The 20,320-nt window shown below is 36.5% G+C and overlaps 1 protein-coding gene and 1 long non-coding RNA gene across 3 annotated transcripts in view; one reads left to right on the top strand and one right to left on the bottom strand.

Moving 5' to 3' along the window:
- The window catches only part of LOC121318293 (plexin-C1-like), a 46,875-nt gene extending 27,757 nt beyond the window's left edge, over positions 1-19,118 (top strand). The window contains exons 15-34 of one of the 2 annotated variants that reach the window (XM_041254808.1): positions 190-280; positions 1,127-1,303; positions 1,403-1,576; positions 2,155-2,251; positions 2,950-3,051; positions 3,693-3,796; positions 4,685-4,726; positions 4,943-5,064; positions 6,173-6,371; positions 7,013-7,159; positions 7,732-7,906; positions 8,044-8,147; positions 10,729-10,804; positions 11,539-11,573; positions 11,652-11,756; positions 12,053-12,216; positions 12,318-12,465; positions 13,217-13,357; positions 13,471-13,545; positions 18,295-19,118. In XM_041254808.1, coding sequence (XP_041110742.1) covers positions 190-280; positions 1,127-1,303; positions 1,403-1,576; positions 2,155-2,251; positions 2,950-3,051; positions 3,693-3,796; positions 4,685-4,726; positions 4,943-5,064; positions 6,173-6,371; positions 7,013-7,159; positions 7,732-7,906; positions 8,044-8,147; positions 10,729-10,804; positions 11,539-11,573; positions 11,652-11,756; positions 12,053-12,216; positions 12,318-12,465; positions 13,217-13,357; positions 13,471-13,545; positions 18,295-18,399 — 2,383 coding nt within the window. In that variant the 3' untranslated portion in view covers positions 18,400-19,118. Of the gene's footprint in view, positions 1-189; positions 281-1,126; positions 1,304-1,402; positions 1,577-2,154; positions 2,252-2,949; positions 3,052-3,692; positions 3,797-4,684; positions 4,727-4,942; positions 5,065-6,172; positions 6,372-7,012; positions 7,160-7,731; positions 7,907-8,043; positions 8,148-10,728; positions 10,805-11,538; positions 11,574-11,651; positions 11,757-12,052; positions 12,217-12,317; positions 12,466-13,216; positions 13,358-13,470; positions 13,546-18,294 lie in introns of those variants that run through there. The other variant, XM_041254809.1, reaches the window with a different exon arrangement.
- Positions 3,073-5,192, bottom strand: LOC121318295. The gene is made up of 3 exons (XR_005950590.1): positions 5,107-5,192; positions 3,268-3,331; positions 3,073-3,163 (listed from the first exon to the last, which is right to left on the bottom strand). It is a non-coding gene; the product is annotated as an uncharacterized LOC121318295 (long non-coding RNA).
- Positions 19,119-20,320: the final 1,202 nt, after the last annotated feature.

The following is a 20,320-nucleotide window of genomic DNA, read 5'->3' as shown; positions in this document are numbered from 1 at the left end:
TGTATTGATTAAAATTATCAGGCAAACTGTTTTTTTTGTTGTTTTTTTTTTTTTTTCTTTTGCAACTCCTGGTTGTAAGCTTTTGCACTGTGATTGTGGTAGACAATTGCAACATGCTTGTGATGGTTTTCTGTTTCGTATTGCATTAAATTGCCTTTAAAAAGTCCCTTGCATTATTATTTTAAACAGTGGGAACAGAAGAATCACAATTTTTGGAACAAAATTGCATTTAGTCAACTTTGTAAAAACTGGGAAGCATTCTGCTGAACCATTAAATACGGTGGGTTCTCAAAAATGTTTATCATTTGCAATGTTATTAGGTTCAGAAATGTAATGGATGATGTGGACATTGCTCAGTCCTGCAGTTCTTTACTGACTGGCCAGAAAGCCAGACACAGGGGTGGGAAGAGCAAGAGAACATATCCAATTGCTAATTGCATCTGTTTTGTTATTACATTAATTAGTTTGATTGGTTATTTTAAGGTTTATGTAGGTCAGTTATAGACAGTAGTTTAGAGAACACTGTCCTAGTGAAGAATAGGTCACACTAGCAGAAGTCCTGGCCTAGGGAAATGCCTGCCTATCACTGCCAAGTAGCAGTCTTTGAAGGCTTTTTATTTTGGAATCTGTTTTATTTGCAATAAATATCTTATTATCGATGGATAACAAATACATTTAATTGGTCTCAATTGTGGTTTACACCAGACCAGCCCCAAGGTTAAATCCTGTAAGATGCTAGCTAGTTTCCTGTCTGACCCTCTGAATTTTAACAACAAGAATGTGTCTGCTTTTTCATTTAACTGTACCGACATCCCAATCGAAATTGAAAGTTTATTAAAATGAACATCATGGTATTTCAGTTTCTAGTACAGTAGGAGTCTTTTTAGTGATGGTCAGAATGCAATAAATTCTATAGACTTTTCGTTAGAAATTGTAAAATGGAATCTCTAGGAATATATAATGCCCCCTAAAGCTTAAGAGTACAGTACACTAATATGTGTTTAACGGTGTGAGATTTATTTGCCATAGTATGACATTATGTGTGTGTACAGTGTAACAGAAACAGAATACCTGTGGTCATCAAAAACTCAACTGGAATAAAAATGACTTGCTGTTTTATTTTTAGATAATGAACAGTACCCATATTTCTTACAACTCACCTCCAAATGCTGGAAAGTCTACTGTTTCACTTGTGGTGAATACAAATGAGTTGGACTGTGGTCATCTAATTTACCAACCTGACCCAGTGTTTCTGGGTTTTTCAGCCACTCCTGTGGGAAATATCTTACAGATAACCATAAAGGTGATTTTTTTATTTATTTTTTTTTAAACCAAGCTTTGCCAATTTATTTATTTTTTGTCAAGTACGGTATGTTTACATTTGTTTTATTTTTGTTTTCAGAAAAAGAGGGATACATTGAATATTACAAAGGATGAATTAACTATTCTGGCCAAATCTAACAATGAATCTTGTCCATGTAATGATAATGTTATTAAAGAAAATGATAAGTCCGGTGATACTTCAATTGTCTGCACTATAGCTTGTAAACTGAGCACATCCAAACTGACCCTAGAGGTAAGTTACTCACGCAAGTCTCAAATATGAAACAGGGGGCTATTCCGTTCACTCAGTACATATTTTTAAAAAAAGGGAAAGGAAAAATAAGGATGTCAAGAAACAAAAATGTATTGTTATATGAAAATTGAGAAAACCTAACAAACAGAAAAACAACAACATGGAAAGGGGTTGGGGTCATGTGTGGTTTCAGACGTTAAAGTTTCTTATATCATGAAATAAAGTATTTCTTAATTGCTTTTTTTTTATTTATATATTTATATCTAAACTTTTAAGTGCATGATTGAAAAAATTATGAAAAATGGAATAGTGGAGACAGATTTGTAAGATCTAATGGATAAAGGTGGTATACAATGATTGCACAGTTTTCTCAGGATCTCATCTGGTACGGTGGGCCAACATCAGTCAACCAGGGCCAGGCTTATTAAAACACAGGTTTTTTGCCCACTTTGATAAAGCAGTGCTGTGTTCAGAGTGTTGTGAAGTTTGACTGAACAAGGAAAGAACTGATTTATATAGGTTTTTAAAAATGTAAAAAAGAAACTAAATTTCATTGTCTTTTTATGTATTCCTTGTAGATCAAGCTGGGAAACTTTTCTACTGTTTTAGAACAGCCATTTAATTATTTATGGCTATTAATTATCGTCCCATTTTTCATACTTTCTATAATTATAGGTAAGTTATTTTCTTTCATAAGCATTGTTTTGTATACATCCTCATTATATTTTAATGAACAAGACTCAGATTAGGAAGTTCCATCCATGGGGCTCCTGAGTGGCGCATCCGGTAAAGGCACTCCACGTGGAGTTCAGGATGCGTCCTATAGCCTGGAGGTCGCTGGTTTGAGTCCACGCTATTCCACTGCTAACTGTGGACAGGAGTTTCTAGGTGGAGGTGCACAATTGGCCGAGCGTCACAATTGGTGGGCGCTTTTGGGCCTGCCCTTCGTAGCTCTGAGGTTGCTGCATGGTAGGTCTGCACAGTGAAAAGATACAGACGGATGACGACGCAAGTCTCAGAAGATGTGTGTGTCCATCTTTGTCTCTCCCGCGTCAGTACGGGGGTGGCAGCGGTGGGCCAGGTTGAAATAAAAATAATTGGGCATTTCAAATTGGGGAGAAAATCTGAAAAATGATTGGCTATTCCAAATAAAAAAAAAAAAAAAAAAAAAGTTCCATCCACAACAAATGCTCTCAAGTGGCAAATTTTTTTACTGTTTTTACAAATAAAAAAATATATGTTGTAATGTGGTCTTTTGCATGTGAAAGAGAGTAAGAATTCAGTAGGTTTGAGATGTGTGTTACCTTAACCACAGTTTTAAGCAAAGACAAATTGAAGCCAGTAATTATCATATTTGTTTTATTTTTTTAAAGTCTCCATCTACATAAATCAACGCAATAAAAGAGTAATGTCAAAGAATTTAAGTGAACAGCTGGAGCTTCTGGAACACGACATCCGGAATGAGATACGTGAAGGTAATCCTCTACCAATAACCAGGAGCAGATTCCTTCACCTGGGTTACTTAAATAATGCAGGCTGATGAAACGTGCATTTCTGACTGGAAATCCCAAACTGCCACCTGCTTGTCTTTTTGGGAAATGAAATTAAAAATAAATATATTTGTATGTCTGGATGAAAACTGTACCATCTTCAATTTAATCATAGAAGAATACAGGCTATTTATAATCTACCTGTGTAGTTTCTCATTGGCTCCATGTCTTTCCTCATGTTGGCTATAGACTGCAGGTGTAGGCGCTGAAAGACAAGACCACTGGGACAATTACCCTTTACACAGAGTATATAAAACACTACACACAAACAAAGAAAACACCTTAACAGGACAACAAAGGCAATAGGAATGAATACATTTGATAAATAACAGGAGTTACAAAGCAAGAAGCAATTTCATACATTTTAGTGGAAAACTTGCATATTTCACATTGTCAGGTAAACCATTCCATAAAATTGGAGCAAGTTATGAATGAGTGTCAAAGTATGTTTCAGAATAAAGTTTAAGTACAGTTAATCTGCTAGTCTTAAAGAATAGCTTATAGCATATAAAATGAAATTATTTTGATAAATTCAAATTAACACATTTATTTTTTTCACTTGTAAGGCTTTGCTGAATTACAAACGGATCAGACTGATTTAGTAGAAGGCTCTGGAACAATCCCTTACTTGGACTATAAGCATTTTGCCATGAGAACATTTTTTCCTGAGGTAATAAGCCATGCTCTCTTATTTATTTATTTAATTTATATAGCACCTTTCATAACGAAGTATCACAAGGCACTGTACATAAATACATAAAAATACATTAAAATATATTTAAAAAATACATAAAAATAAGAGCCCAGACATTTTCAGCCTATAAAATATAAAAATAATAATAATAATAAAAAAAAAAATCTTTAAAAGCTAGCAATTATGTTGCATTAAAACCACTAAGATAAAAATGCCATTTTATAAAACTGGAGGTAGAGCATTCTGTAGTTTAGGGGCTCTAAAAGAAAAGGCCCTCCCTCCCGTATTGATTTTATTGACCCTGGGAACAACGAGCAGCCCCGCTTCCTGTGATCTAAAAGTGTGATTTGGGAGATACATGGTCAGTAGCTCCTGCAAGTAGCTAGGTGCTGCTCCATTCAAGGCTTTATAAGTCAATAATACAATTCTATTCTACTATTCTATATTCTGCTATTCTATATTGTACAGGGAGCCAGTTCAAGGATGCTAAAATGCTAAATTGATATCAGCAAGGCAAGCAGCAAGTAAAACCCCCACAAAAGTATCACCAGGTTTTAAAGATAAATACAGCTGGGTTTCATCCGCATAGCAGTGGAAGTTCACACCATAAGTGTATATATATATATATATATTTATATATATATATATATATATATATATATATATATATATATATATAAATATATCGACATCTCAGCACCAAATGTAGTATGTGGTTTACTTCATTTTTATATAATTTGCTATATGTTTAGGAATATGTGGTTCATTTTGTGTGTGTGTGTGTGTGATGTTATAGATCACATTTATTTGAAGACTCAAGTGCATATTTGATGGCTGGTTTCTGTTTTTATTTGTTGTTTCTAGGTTGGGTGTAAATCAAGCCATTTTGTTAATGAAGTTAGTCATGTAAGTTTATCCCTGTGATTTTTTTTTTTATTTCTGATACTGTATGTAACACATATCCTAATAAAAACAATAATAAACTGATTGGATGTGTTATAAATCTAATAGTGTTTTTGTATAGTAATAAAACTGCTCAACACAGGCACTCATTGTGGCATTACATTAATGTAGAATATAGAATTGATCTCATGAGAAAGAGAAATATGTTCTTTTTTAAAGCCTTTTCAAGATTCACAAGATGACCGTTCCAAAGCCTTGTCTGAACTTATATTAAACAAGCAGTTTCTTATCACCTTGGTATATGCCATGGAAGAACAAAAACAATTCACCATCAAAGACAGGTGAGTTGCAGTTTTAACAGAGAAAAATAATGTGCAGCCTACCTAGCACACCAGGTTTCTTGCAGGCTTCTTGAACTGTTATATCTTGATTTGCTTAGCAGATATAATGCAGAAGTCTTCCTTTCCACATTCTCCAACTACACACCGGAAACAGTACAAAGGAAGGCATTACTCTATAGAGTTATCTGGATCTAAAATAGCTGCACTGCTGCCAAACCCTATCAAGACAGCAGTTTCAATTACAGTATGCTTCCTGCTTTTCTTCTTCATTAGAAGGTCTTCAAAGAAGAATAATTGGCTTTAAGCTAAAATGATTGAGCAATCCAGTACACTGAGATTACTTTTTTTTTTTAAGCACTTTTTTTACATTCATATGTGACAGCAAGGTAAAATCAGTAATAGCCTTTCAAAATGTTGTTTCCCTTCTGAATATGAATACATTCTTTACTGTAAAAGCTGCACAATTATTTTGTTACATAAATTTTGTCTACATCCTGAAACAAAGAAGGTGTTTGTTAATATACTCGGTGCTGCAACAGAGGAACTGGTGCTACACAAAATTGTGCAGTTCAGTTCCAGCCATTCCTCTTTTTCAAGTGCAAATGTGTTCACAAAGATGTTTGCTACACTTGTGATACAGAAAGGCTCGTTACTTTGAATTGGTCTACTTTGAATTATTGACCTAAAAAATAAATAATGTGTCAACAGCATGAGCTATCCACGGTATGGAAATGATGTAAAACGATGTGCTGCATATGCACTGGACATACAGTACAGCCCGTCCAAATACAAATGCCCAACTAGACATGAGAAGCATTGAGAACAGGATACTGAGTACTCTGAATACAGGCAGCCTGGATGTACAGCACTAAACAGAGGTCTGGAACTTGTCTTTTAACATGGTACCTTACCAAAGGGTGTAGCAGACAGTGCCTGTTGTGACGATAAAGTAGTACCATAACAGCAACACTTAGAAGAGATCTGAGTCGGGGTGAAAAGTTCAGAGTGCGTGGTCTGAAACACTTCATATCCACCCGCCAACATATTAAAAGGCCTGTGAAGATTCTGCAACTGTAGTGTATAAATACAATACTTTTAATGCCAACAGGTGCACCTTTGCCTCCTACTTGACCATTGCTCTGCAAAGTAACCTTGTATACCTAACCAGTGTGATGGAGGAATTACTTAAGAACTTAATAGACCAGTCCAGTAACACACAACCAAAACTGATGCTGAGACGTACTGAGTCAGTTGTTGAAAAACTGTTGACAAACTGGATGTCTGTGTGCTTGTATGGTTTTCTTAGGGTAAGTATAATACATTTTGAAACTGCTTGTAAAATGAATTATTGGGTTTATTAGTGGCAGTTATTTTGACTTGTTTCTCATTTTTAAAAGGGATTATTAGTTACTGCAAATGGATACTGGGAGAACAAAAAACAAGGCAATTCTGAAATTATAAACAAGGTGTCAAAAAAGGGAATAGTTCCATTATTTAATTGCCAAGGTTAAATTAATTGTTAAACATTATAACTCAGCCCAGATCATTTTTACATTTTCATTATTTTCTCACAGATTAAGAAGTACAAGTCCATGGTAGGATTGTGGTGGCAATAATGGCTAAACTCAGTGCTAATGTTTCAGATATTTAATAAGATAAGCCTGAAGTATACAATAAGTCTACAGTTGCTGTGCTAACAGGGTTAGGAACTCTATTATATACCCTATTCACATGACCAAAAAAATGAGCAATCATCATGTTTTGAAAACAGGATTGTGAATGGTTTCAACATGTGTTGGTCATGCCTCGCTGTAGGCAGATAGGGTAATAGAGGGTCATTTAACAGTACAGTTTAACAGTTAAGGATGTGGTTAGAACAAAGACTGTTGCAAAGTGGGTTGGTTTGTGTATTATAAAAACAGCACTGTTCCTGTTTTCTTTTATTCAGGAGTCAGTGGGAGAACCTTTGTTCTTGCTGGTGTCAGCCATAACACAGCGGAGCAACAAAGGTCCAGTAGATGCCATTCATGAAAAAGCTCTTTACACCCTCAATGAGGACTGGCTACTGTGGCAAGCTCGAGATTTCAGTACTGTGGTATGATTGCATTTTTATTTATTTTTTTGATAGGCATTTGATGAATTCCTTTTATGAGTTTTTTCAAGTCAGTGGCTATAAACATTTATCTAAACACCCTAAATTGCATTTTTTTCAAACATCTATTTATTTTTTTAAATGTTCTTATTATTGTAGGCAATGGCAGTTACAACACATATCTGCTGCACAGTTCTTTGCCTACTTGTTGATTCTCAGCAACTTCTTCTACTGATTCTTATGAGACAGCCATCACACAGGAAATCTGTTGCTCAATGTACTTCTAAGTTTGTCGTATATATATATATATATATATTATATATTATATATATATATATATTTATTTTTTTTAAACTATGTAGTAATATAGCTATAGAATGTTTGGCATTGTATAGAATGTTTGGCATTGTACAAAATAAAAATATGTAAATATGTTAATGTCTGCTGGTGAAGTGATTATTCTGTAGAATATTACATTGTACTTTCGTAAGCTGTAGCATTTTCTCTCTTGAATAACTGTTTTCATACCTTTGTGTATACCCATACAGTACATTCTTTGTTTGTTTTTTTACTAGAAACTTAAAGTTTCATTACAAGAAAGTCCTGAAAGTGAGGGTGAGGCACACACTTCTCTTGATGTCAATGTTCTCGATTGCGACACTATTGGACAGGCCAGCGAGAAGATTCTTCAAAGCTTCAAAACCAAATTTGGCCACTGCTGTCCTTTTCAGATAAATGATGTTGATATTGGTGAGTCTGTTGTATGTGTGATAACATGTTCTTATCATATCAGAAATGTCTTGAAATGTTCTGAAAAGTCAATGCATTTGAGTGTGTGTGTGTCTTTTAAGAAACTAAATCTTTTTTTAAATGTATATTTTTTTCAGAATTTGAAAAAGATGGGATTCAACAGAAACTTAAAGAAGTGGACAACAGTTCTAAAGTTCTGGAAAATGGCGTAACAATGCTGAACACTATTGGGCATTACAAGGTAGGAATGTGTTGGAACACGTTATTCAGATAAGCTTGTTTTATATATATTCTTTGTAGACAAGAATATTGGGCCTGGCAGAGTTGAAAGGTCATGTTGTCACATGATTGGAACATAATGAGGAATGCTGTTCAGTCTCAGACAAGCTGAAAGCGAATTCAAAGCCAGTAAGAAAAAAAAATAGCTCAGTAGAACCACTCTGAATCATTGCAAACATCATTAAATGATGTTTAATGTGAGAAATGTTAAAGCTATAAAAGTTTGGTTGCAGAATTGTTAGGATGTTAAGTAACAGCACTGATTCCACCAGAATATAGTTATGTTTTTAATTTGTACTGTAAATTTTAATTTTGCAAAAGGGAATCAACTACTGTTCTATGGTGAGTGCTGTGATTCCTGCCTATTTGTTACAGCTTACAGCTGTTGTAGCCTTGTTGAGATTTGCAACACCCACTAGCTTTCACTTTATTAGTAATAAGTTTATTGAACTTCAGTTTTTTGTGCTTGTTTTAATGTAAGCTCATATCTGTCCTGTGTGCAGGGCAAATCCTTGCCTGAAAAAAATGTGTTGGTGGCTGGGAGAGATAGGGTTCATTTCTGTTCCTGCCAGATAAGTGGGTGTGGGTGTGGGTGTTGCACAGCTGCAGGTGTAATTATTTTGTTAGCAGGCAGATATTTAAAGAGAGAGAGAGAGAGAGAGAGAGAGAGAGAGAGAGAGAGAGAGAGAGAGAGAGAGAGAGAGAGAGAGAGAGAGAGAGAGAGAGAGAGAGAGAGAGAGAGAGAGAGAGAGAGAGAGAGAGAGAGAGATGCACAATATCATTAAGTGCCAGAGCTTGTGCTAATTACAGTTAAATCACTAATGCCAGTCCAGTTTTGTTAGTTTAGGTACTGAAAAAAGTATAGTTAGTACTCCATGTGTGAGTTAGGTTTTTTTTTGTTTTGATTATTTTCTTTTATTTCTGCAGTTAATAAAATCTCATGAAAGTACAAAAAAATAGAAAAATTAAAATCTTGTGATCCTTTTAAAATAAGTAAAATCTTATTGCAGCAGTACCAAATCCTACAAACCCAGCACAGTTTGAAATAAAAACTATGGAAATAGCAGATTTAATCAAAACAGTAGTGTAGTCGATGGATGCACTTAAGGAGAGCAACGGGCGATGGAGGCAAGAGTTGGAGCTGCCAGAACTTGAGCCATCGGAGTCGCAGTTGGTGCTGCAGAGAGTGAGGTCGCCTGCACTGTAGCAAGTGTTGCAGCCTCCGGAGCAAGAGTTTCCATCACAGCTGCAGGAAGATGAACTACAGGCCAGAGAGAAGGGGGGGGGGTTAGGATCACACCGCCACCACAGTCGCGACCACCACCCCTGCACACCAGTCTGACGCCGGTGGATGGGGTCCCTTGCCACATGCTGCTAGTGGTGTTACTGGTCGATGCACCACCAGTGAGAGTTTGATTGGTCTCCTGCTGCGCTCCTCCTGAAACCCCAGACGTCATTGCACAGTCAGCAGACATCACTGGCATTCCCCCCAGAGGATCAGACGTCACTACGCTGATTCCAGAGCTCTCACCTCAGCCTGCTGCTGCAGCCTCACAGTCCCTATCCTGCACGACAGTCGCCCCTGCCGCATCGTTTTGGTCCCGTCGCCAGTTCTCGGCCCCTTCCCAGAGGCTCCAGGTGATGGACCAAGCCGCCCTCAAGCCTGCCCACCGAGGGTGAACATGAGCAATGTCAGACTTGAGGAAGGGTGGTTAAATTTTAAAGGAGGGGGGGTGAAGTGACTTTGGAATGGGGAAGGATGTGTGGCAGGGCAAATCCCTGCATGAAGAAAATGTGTTGGTGGCTGGCAGGGATAGGGTTAATTTCTGTCCCTGCCAGATAAATGTGTGTGGGTGTGGCTGTGTTTATACAGCCACAGCTGTAATTATTTTTGTTAAATTAGTTGATGGCACCGGCCTGTAGCAAGCAGGTATTTAAACAGCAGTGTGTCTGTGTGAAGAGGGAGGCTGTCATTTGTTTTGATTACACCGTGTAACAATTGTTTTGTTTTTTTTTTGTTCCTGGGTAGTAAGTTTTATTTCCTAATTGCTTATGCCTCAAAAGTATAGAAAATGGCTATTATTCCCCACAAACTTTGCTTTTGTGACCAGGACAGGTAAATTTCAAAATATCACTATTTCCAATGAGAAAACGGGCGCTTTTGTGTCTTTTCGTTCACATAAAGTCAGAAAAAAACAACATATGAATCCAAATTAATATGTATTTATACTAAAGTAATACAAAAATGACTACAAAAGGTTTAAAAGTGAGTAGTTTTTCGAGATTTACGATTATACTGTAAATTTACTGTAAATAGTGATATTTTGAAATTTACCTGTCCTGGTCACAAAAGCAAAGTTTGTGGGGAATAATAGCCATGTTCTATACTTTTGAGGCATAAGCAATTAGGAAATAACACTTACTACCCAGGAACAAAAATTGTGTTACATAGTGTTATTTTCTTTCATTTCTGCAAGTCTGTTCCTAGAAATGACCATAGTTCAGTACCTATACTTGAATCTAATTGTGGCCTTTATTTTTAGATTCCTGATGGAGCTTTCATAAGGGTCACCAAGAAAAATCGGGAGAATAATTTATCTACTCAAGAAAGTATAAAAGGTTAATAAGCGTGTATGAGTTTGGATATTTGCTGCACTGCTAATTCAACTGCTAATATCTCATAAACTTTCAGATACTGATATTTTAGGTACCGGTATTATAGAAAGCCATAAAAGGAAGTAGAATATGTAATGGTGCCCTTCAGTTTGAATTGCGAGATGATAAAGACCCAGCACTTCATGCTTTTAGCTTGATGCTCAATACACAGCTGAAATCTGTGATTGCCTAGATTAAGATTGAAAGTTTGTAGTACAAGAAAAAATTACCTATTTGTACCAGGAATTTCGCAAAGCTGTGGCTGACACCAGTGTCAAAGCTTCATATGCAGTATCAGAAACCATATGAGGTAGTGACTTCATATTTGTTTTTATAAATACTGCATGCCTACTGCATTGACCCGCTGCATTCTTTGATTTTCTTCAAGGTCCATTACAAGTGTAAAAAATAACCATTTCACTGCAATATTGCTTTGACCTCCTCTCTGTGTCAGTGTTCTAGAGCACACACTTTAACTCTATATTGTATATATTTCAGGTTTGCCCTCAGATGTGATTTATAGATCAATTTATTAACATTACTACAAGCAATACAAATACAGTGAGATCAGGTTGGCGAATGTTTGTACATTTTAGGGAGTCCTAAGACCTGATAGCTTTGATAGCTCAAGCTAATGGCGATGTTGATTGTTAGTTCTTTAATTTGACCTCTCTTCATTTCTCTTCTAATGTGTGCAGATGATGACAACTATACAACCAAATACTGCCATTTGGTAAGTTACAGCAACTTGTATTACAACACGTATGTATATTTGTGTACAATGTTTGACCTTATCCCAATGTGTTTATAGATTGAAACAGATTCATCAGAAGTTTTAGATCAACAACAAAATATAAAGAAAAGAAAAACGTTGAAGCTGAAAGAAGTCTACCTCACTAAACTGTTGTCAACAAAGGTATGTTTTTGAGTCAGCCATTATATTCAATATAAACGGCACAGACAAGAGTAGAGAAAATGCAACATACTTAGTTGAGTACTTTCTTAAATATTACAGTATGTAGTAAGAAGAAAACCAGCACTCAGTTCACAAAAAATAAGACTATTTCCTCATTTTAAATTATTTTTTTAAAACAGCACATACGCAAGCACAAACACATTACAGCTAGATGCTTCCTGTGTGAATATTACAGTATACAAACTTATTTAAGTCACATACAACAACTCATCAGCTGTAACCACTTCCTTTTCTAGGTTGCTATTCACTCTTTTGTTGAAAAACTCTTCCAGACAATATGGGGAATGCCAAACAACAAAGTTCCAGTGGCTATAAAGTACTTTTTTGATTTCTTAGATCTCCAGGCTAAAAATAAAATGATCACTGACCCAGATATGTTGCACATCTGGAAAACTAACAGGTAATGCATTCTTTGAACAAACAGAAAGACATGAACCAATTTCATGAATCTTATGGTGTTTTTAAGATTTATAACCATTTGCTTTTTCTGTACCTATTCAGTCTCCCCTTGCGTTTTTGGGTCAATATCCTGAAAAATCCGCAGTTTGTTTTTGACATGGAAAAGTCCCCCCACCTGGATGCATGCCTGTCAGTTATAGCTCAGGCTTTCATGGACTCATTCTCCTTATCAGACCAGCAGCTCGGGAAGGTACTTATTAAAAGCTGTGTATTAAAGACCAGTAATATAGTCTGTATTAGTAAAATAAATGTTTTGACCGTTTAAAACTTCAAGGCAAGCTTATTAATGTACTGTAAATTGAAAGGACTGTATATTTTCTATTTTTAAATAAAATGTTTATTTTAATCAATAGGGGAAATTGCTTACCTGTTATGTATTTACGTTGTGTTGTAATGATAAGGCATGATGTTTAGTAAGGTCAAAAATGACACAGAACACAATGTAATTACACCTGTTTTCTTATTTTTTATTTCTCTCAAATAACTTTTAATGGGATATTTAACTTAAAGAAGGGGCATTTTCAACACAATCTAATAAGAGCAAGTGTAAAATCCAGGGCAATAGGACTTCACTTTGTTTACCTCCTGTTGCGATGTTAACACAATAATTCAGACATTAGAGCTGGAACAGTTCTTTGATTTTTAAAATCTGCTTATTCCCCTCTGAAGGATTCAGATGATACAATTCAGAGGGCGTTTATGGGACATGATGTAGTCTGGTTAGAAAATGGAAGGAACCAGGCATACAATATGTAGCATGTGTGCTGTACTTTTTTCAGTCACAAGAAACAAGACATTTATGCTATAACCCATTTCTATAATACTGTCTTCTCATCCAGTATGCTAATACAGTGATTATTAGGTTAGAGACAGAAAGGTTGAAACCAAATAGAAGAAAAATTTGTTTGTGTAATTTCCACTTTTATTCTTTCCAATTTTAGTATGCACCAACAAACAAACTGCTGTATGCCAAAGACATACCACAGTACAAGACAGAGGTCAAAGCCTACTACAAGCACATACAAGAGCTCCCTGAATTCAGCAAAAAAGACCTTAATGACTTTCTGCTTGAAGAATCAGAGGTATCTAATCATTTTAAAATAGTCTTCCTTTTTATGTGGTATGTTCATGATTTTGTTTGCCTGTACATAATGTTCTTCAATTCAACTATTCTGAATTTAATCTTTTCCCTCAGAAGCATAAACATGAATTTAATGAACAAGCAGCTATGGCTGAAATCTACAAATTCATTACAGTATATTTCGATGAGGTAAGTGTTTTTTTTTTTGTTTGTTTTTTTTAATGATAATCCAAAGTGAACATAAAATACTGGTAACAGTTATCTTTTTCATGATATACCTTCAACCCCTGTTATGCATAGACAAATGAATGGAATACGCTTCATAATGCAGGTGCATTGTAGCTACAACAACATTTTATAACATTATTTAATATGTGTACCTACAGCAAAATTATAACTGGTCAAAAAAATGAAATTCAATGCAAACCTTTTTCACTTATAAAATATCTCCACAGCTGTATTTATTTTAGTAGTGAATATTCAGGGTGTTAAATTTATTTAAGACCATCTTCCCTTAAATTTGATCAAATTGCAGTACCTGGAAAAACCAATAATATAGCTATGTATGATGTAATGTTAATACAACAAACCCAACCTCAAAAGTTCAAATATATGACTAAGGTGTATCAATAACAATATAAAACAACACTAGTAAATGTAGAGCAGTTTATTGAATACAGAAACATGGGTGTAAGTGATCAAGCTCCTGGGGCAAAACCAATCTTTTAGCCAGGGGCCCGTCTAAGCCCCCCAGAGCTCTGGGGTTGTACGTGCTCTCAGATGCATTCTGAGCCATTTTCAGAATCACATTTGAACTTAACTTTGTAAGGAAAGAAATTCAGAAATTACTTCTTACAACTTGTCATTTTGCCAGATGGATCAACCTGATAAATCATACAAGGCTAGTTAACAAACATAGGTGTAGATGTACTAAAGTGTTGCATCTGTCACAATCATTGCAAACCACATGAACATGTAATTCTGGGCAATCCAGCAGAAATTCACAAAAAACAGGGTGGAGACAGTGCAATCACTATACTCACTATCCCCCCAGAAGATGGACCACTGGCTCCCCGCTGAACCCGCAACTGTGAAGACAAACAAAAAAACTAAAGTAGATGGTTAGGGGAACAAGCTATGTTTCGGCTATCCGCTCGACAGAGGGGAAAAATACCCTTCTTTAGGAGAAAACCTCTGGTGGTCCTGGTGGAGAGGGTGCCCCCCACTAGCTATAGACTGGTGAGCTGCAGTGATATCGGATGGCAGCGATCGCATGTAGGAGTTGACTGCTGAAGAGGACCAATGCCCCGTGGTCTTGATCAGGTGATGGCTGGTGCGGGCTGTGGCCGCTGAAGAGGCTATGCCAATCCTGAAGAAGCGTATGGTGTAGAATAGGGGAGAAAGACCTGCTCTAGTGACGAGAGAGATGGGAAAAGAACCAGTGTCTGGCAACGATGCTTTGGAAGCAATTATAGGAAATCTGGGGGGGGGGATGGGGGGGGGGGGGGGGGGGGGGGGGGGGGGGGGGGGGTTCTTGGTGATTCCTCGTAGAGTCAGATGTACTGCTGGGATGGCTGCATTATTGTAGATGCTTGGAAGATGGCAAGCTTGGGTGATGAAATCTTGGGAAACTGATATTCAAACAATTAAAGTTGAACTGTTGGATTTTCTTTCGTTTATTGTTCCAGTGTTGCAGCAAGGTGTAGCACATTCTGATGTCTAGAGAGATGCCAACCATCCTATGTTTTAGCTACTAAAGGATCGATCAGTGGTTTGCTGCTATCATGTCTGCTTAGAATGGAAAAGGTGAACTCACATTCAGAGATTTGGGAGGAGACGGGTTGTGTTTAGAGATTGATTTTGATACTTGGATTGCATTCCAGGATTGTCAAGTGGGAGGCTGGCTTCAGATTTGACAGTGTCCCAGGTGATTCCAAGGAATGCTAGTTGTGCTGATGGTTTATCTTGAGAGTGGGATGCCTACTGAAGAAAACTGGGATTGCAGATTGAAGATTGCTTGAGTGGGGGGTCCTAAGGTGGGGATATAAGTAGAAAGTTGTAGCCTGCTGTTTTGATGGATTTTTGCATATGAATGGGACAGGGAGATTACGAAGGGGGCCAACCAAGGCTTTTAAAATAGGGAAAGCCTGTGACTGCGGGGTGGTGCAGAGTGTATGTGTGTGTCTGTGATCATGGGGCGGTGCAGAGCTTGGGCGTGTCTGTGGCTGTGGGGCAGTGCAGAGCTTGGGTTTGTCTGTGACCGTGGGGCGCTGCAAAACAGACTGTTGAACTTGGCCATCTTCTATTTCTTGACCTCGGCTCAATGGGGAGAGGGCATGACGGACGGGGAGAGGGCGTGATGTCAGATGGCGGCTGCTGATTGGGAGCCTGAAGCAGATGGTGTAACCGGGTTGTACTCTGGAATGCTGGTAGATGGGGGCAAGGCCGAAGCTGCCTGGGCTGGGGCAAGCAATGGAGCTGCTGAAGTAGAAGATGCAATTAAGAAGGGGCCTGAGATTGGCACATGAGAGGCTGAAAAAGGAACTGAAATGGTGCTGGAGCGATTGTCTATGCCATCCAAATGAGTGACTATTGCTGACAAGGCGCTGCTGGGCAAGAAAGGGCGGGCAATGAGTGGGAAAATATATAAATAAATAGGCTTTACCGGGGTAAAATCGAAATTATGAAAATATCATTCGTTTAGTAGCATTGAAAACTGGAAGTGTACAAGATGGGAAAGTCCAGTAAAATAGCAGTGTGAAGCCTGTTTCCAAAAATCAGACTTGACAGAAACAACAACTCAGCTATTTCTTAGTACTTGCAAACAGTCTAAATTAGAACTGTACTTGAAAATGTTCCTTTTCAGAAGAAAAAACTTTAAGAATCTAGTCCTTAATGTTGCACAAATATCAAAAATAGAAACCATATGTGGTGGCTGGACTTGACCTCTGACTACAGTCGCTTGCTGTGAACCATTGAGGGTTGTAGGTGGGAACGTCAGCTGTGGGGACTAGAAGTGCTGAACCTGGAAAGACGGCAGCCATGATTGAAGTGGAGATTGCTGCAGTGTTGGAAGCAACCCGTTTGTCCATATCGTTGAGATGTGTATTAATTGAAACAATTGAGACAGCGATGGGATGAATGAGGGACTTCACGTCCTCGAAAATGTTGTTATGAAGCTGAAGGATGGGATCTGTTCAGCTGCACTGTGCTGGAGAGGAGGGGCTGTGCTCTGGCCTGTCCTGGGACTCTGGGCGAGCGAGTTTGCAGAACAGCGCTTGCAAGTAGGAGGCAATGTGGGTGTAGCAGATATAAAGGTACAATTATTTAAATAATAATGTAACTGCTGCTACTGCAACCAGCTAAAGGTAGTTTTAAAATATTTATATTTTTTTACTTTACATATTGGGGCAAGTTTTGCGCTTGCTTCGGATCGTGTACATTATTTGATATCTAACAAGGGCAGGCGAACAACTATAAGCAAAATATTTAAATTACCTTGCGATTTCAGGTACAGTATGTGCTTTTAAACAAAGTAAGACGACACTAGCTGCAAAAAAAGGACTGCGACTATTTTAGTTTATACACAAATTAAGCTTACTTGTCATGAAAAAAGTCTTAAGCAAATTCCTACTTGGTTTGATTGAATGAGTAGTACACAAGCATCAATATGAACCTTAAGTTGAAAATGAACTTCAATTGAAAACGACAAGTTTTTAAAGGGGGGGGTGGCATTTTAGCCTATCAACTAAAGTAAAAACATGCTTTTGTTATTTTGAAAAGCCGCTGCTACAGATTAATACTAGTGCTTAATAACAGTAACATCATTTTATTTAAATTTGGTGTTGAACTTAAACCATTCAAGGCCCCACAGCAACATGAACCTACTAACTTCCTTATTTAAAAAAAAGAAATGATATATATATATATATATATATATATATATATATATATATATATATATATATACACACACACACACACACCTTTGGTTCTATTGCCCTTTTTTCAACAGATTAATTAAGAGAATTTTTGAAATTTGAAATTTTTTTTTTGGTAGTATTATCTACAAACTGCATCTTCTGTTGCAAAAATCAAGTAGTACATGTGAAAATATTGAACAGTTTTCTGTAATAAAAATTACATACCCCCCCCCCCTGCCGTTTTTATTTTGTATTTCTAAGCGAATCATAGGAATGGACCTGGGAGAGGCCTTTTTGACAGAATTCTGTCTACAGACAGAAAACTTTCACCCATGCAGAAATTAATAAAGAAATGATTCAGTCATGCAGTTCACAAAATTCCAGAATTTCATCAATCAGTGAAAATAATCAAAGGGTTAGGGTAAACAATCAGTTTAAAGTCCTTGACTACATCGGTCTCTAGTAATTTTCTGTGCACCTGTTTAAACTCATCAAAATCAGTTCTTTAGTTGTTTGAGGATTGGGCACTTTAACAGTGACGCAAATAACAGTGGTGAAGTTGTCTGTGCATCTCTATATCATCACTTTTTCCAGCTGCAGTCACAAGCAGGAGTCTGAGATTGTTGTTGTATCCAAGGTTGCATGTGAACACAAACACCCAGTTGCTCTAAGACGGGGCAGAGCAACAAAACACTGTAGATACGTAATCTTAAATCAAAATACACTACAAACACACTGTTCAGTTTAAAATAATAAATAACATCCAAAAATGTCTGTATTCTTTGAATCAATTTCTATAGTCATTTAAGTACTTTTTTACAAGTATCTTCATATAATTATAAGTATCTTCATATACGAGTATCTTCATATACGATATAAAAAAATCTATGTAATTTCTTTTGTGGTAATTTCTTTTAAATCAGGAGCCCCGAAGCTAAAGAATCAACTCACAAGACCTTGCACTAATACAAATCAGCACTGTTATGGCTGTACTAATCTGTGATATTCTCTACAGGTCCTGATCAAGCTGGAACAAAATGAGGCTTCAGGCAGCCTGAAACAACAGTTACTGAAGGTGAAGGACTTGTTCTGTGAAAATAAATCGTGCAAGTCGGAATAATCTTCAGGTGTGGAATTCTGCAAGAATGAGAGAATTACGTGATTTTAAAAAGAACAAAATAATGTTAATTTTTCATTCACAGCAAAACCTTAGCATACTTTTTATATTCTGAAACACAAAGCTAGGGCAGCACAGTGCTAAAAAACTAACATAGAATTAAAGGGAACAGGCGGTTTCCAGGAGACCGCGTTATTGAAAAACATGTACCAGAGCAGTTCCCCATACATCCTTAATTGGCGTCCCGAGATCCTTCCTTTTGGCCCATCAGCTTCCCTTTATTACAAAAGCTGAAATTGCTGAAAGGCAATATTGTAATGTCTCCACTATCAGGATATTTGTGTCCCTACAAGCGTTTTTTGTTTTTTTTTGGCAACCTAATCAGGAACAAGTCAGCTTTCATTCTAGTGAGATTTCAGATTTCATGCCGTGTCCAAAATGGCAAGTGATGTGTGAGATTAACACAACATCAGCAAAGTGATGCTTCAGATTTGGCAAATGAGTCAGAATCAGGAGATATTGCTGCAGGTAATCAACAACGCGTCACACTTTCCAGGCACTGTCCAAACAAGCAAGGTAAATGTTACGTATATTGTTTTGTGTGATCTTATTTTCTGTTATGAAGAGAGTAAGTAAACGAAAACCAAAACAGTGTTTATTTTTTTCTATATGCAACGCCCCCTTTTCCACATTTATTAGTGTAAGTTAAATTTGACAGTTTTCTCTTGTGTGCACAGCTTTAAAAAAAAAAAAAAAAAAAAAAAAAAAACCCTCCAACGTTATTACTTTATAAAAATGGGTCATTTGCCACTGTTTACTTCAAAGAAACTACAATGGCAGGGATTTAAAAAAAAAAAAAGAAAAAAGCAATATCTGTTTTGGTACTGTTTCTGCCTGAAATACACACATGAAAAAGTGTATAATTTTAAGTTTTGACATCCTTTGCTTTATACTTAATTCAGTGGGCAAAATTAAGCCTTCACACCCTATTCTAGAATATTACAGTTTTACGTATAGTTTTAGGATAAATGGTACTGGAAATCACTTTAATTTCTCTAGGTTTAGCTGGGAATTGCGCAGTATGTGATTAGAACATGAAAGTGAAAGTAGTATTTGTATTCATTTAATTTAAATACGTTAGCAGTGTACTTTAGCTTAGGTATTGTATTAAGTTAAATGATTGATTAACCTATTGCGTTTGACCTGGTGTCAGAACATGTTTTTAAATCTTGCAATATGTTTGGCTTTATGTTTGGCTTTATTACAGAAATACGTGAAAAACTTAAGTGCATTTGTCTATATTTTCTTTATTTTTCCTATGATAAACAAAGTATTTTTAGGAAAAAATAGCAATCCTGCCACCAGTAACTGTTCAGGCACAGGAAATTAGCAGAAGAAACCAAGCCTGTCAGAGATCTTATATTTGGCTAAAAAAAAAAAAAAATTGTTTGGCAACAGTACGAAATGTAATGCACTCCCCTCAAAGATGGCACGTTGGATACACACTTAAGTTTATTTTCCCTCTATTTACTGTCATTCTATGTATTTAATTTAGAAACTTTTCATTTACATTTAAACAATGGAATTAGAACATATTATACAACACACATAAAGCAATCACTAATTGACATGCTTTCATAGTTAACTTGCTGTGCAGTCGTTATCAGAACATTAGTTTTAATAAAGTGAATATGAATAACATGCTATTTTAATAGCATAACAGTGAGATTTGTATAATTATTTGTTTGCAAGATGTTTGAATATTGTCAGAAATATCTAGAAAAAATATATTTGCTTTCTATTTTTATTATTACATGGCAATCAGACATTGTATCATTGTAAGTACTCTTACTGCAACACATCCTTAAAGACCTGATTTCAAGAGTGACCTTAGTACTGTTGGTTTGATGGACAGCCACAGCTT

Source organism: Polyodon spathula, chromosome 7, assembly GCF_017654505.1.
Source record: "Polyodon spathula isolate WHYD16114869_AA chromosome 7, ASM1765450v1, whole genome shotgun sequence".
Taxonomy (NCBI): domain Eukaryota; kingdom Metazoa; phylum Chordata; class Actinopteri; order Acipenseriformes; family Polyodontidae; genus Polyodon; species Polyodon spathula.
This window is presented reverse-complemented; position numbering and strand designations above follow the sequence as displayed.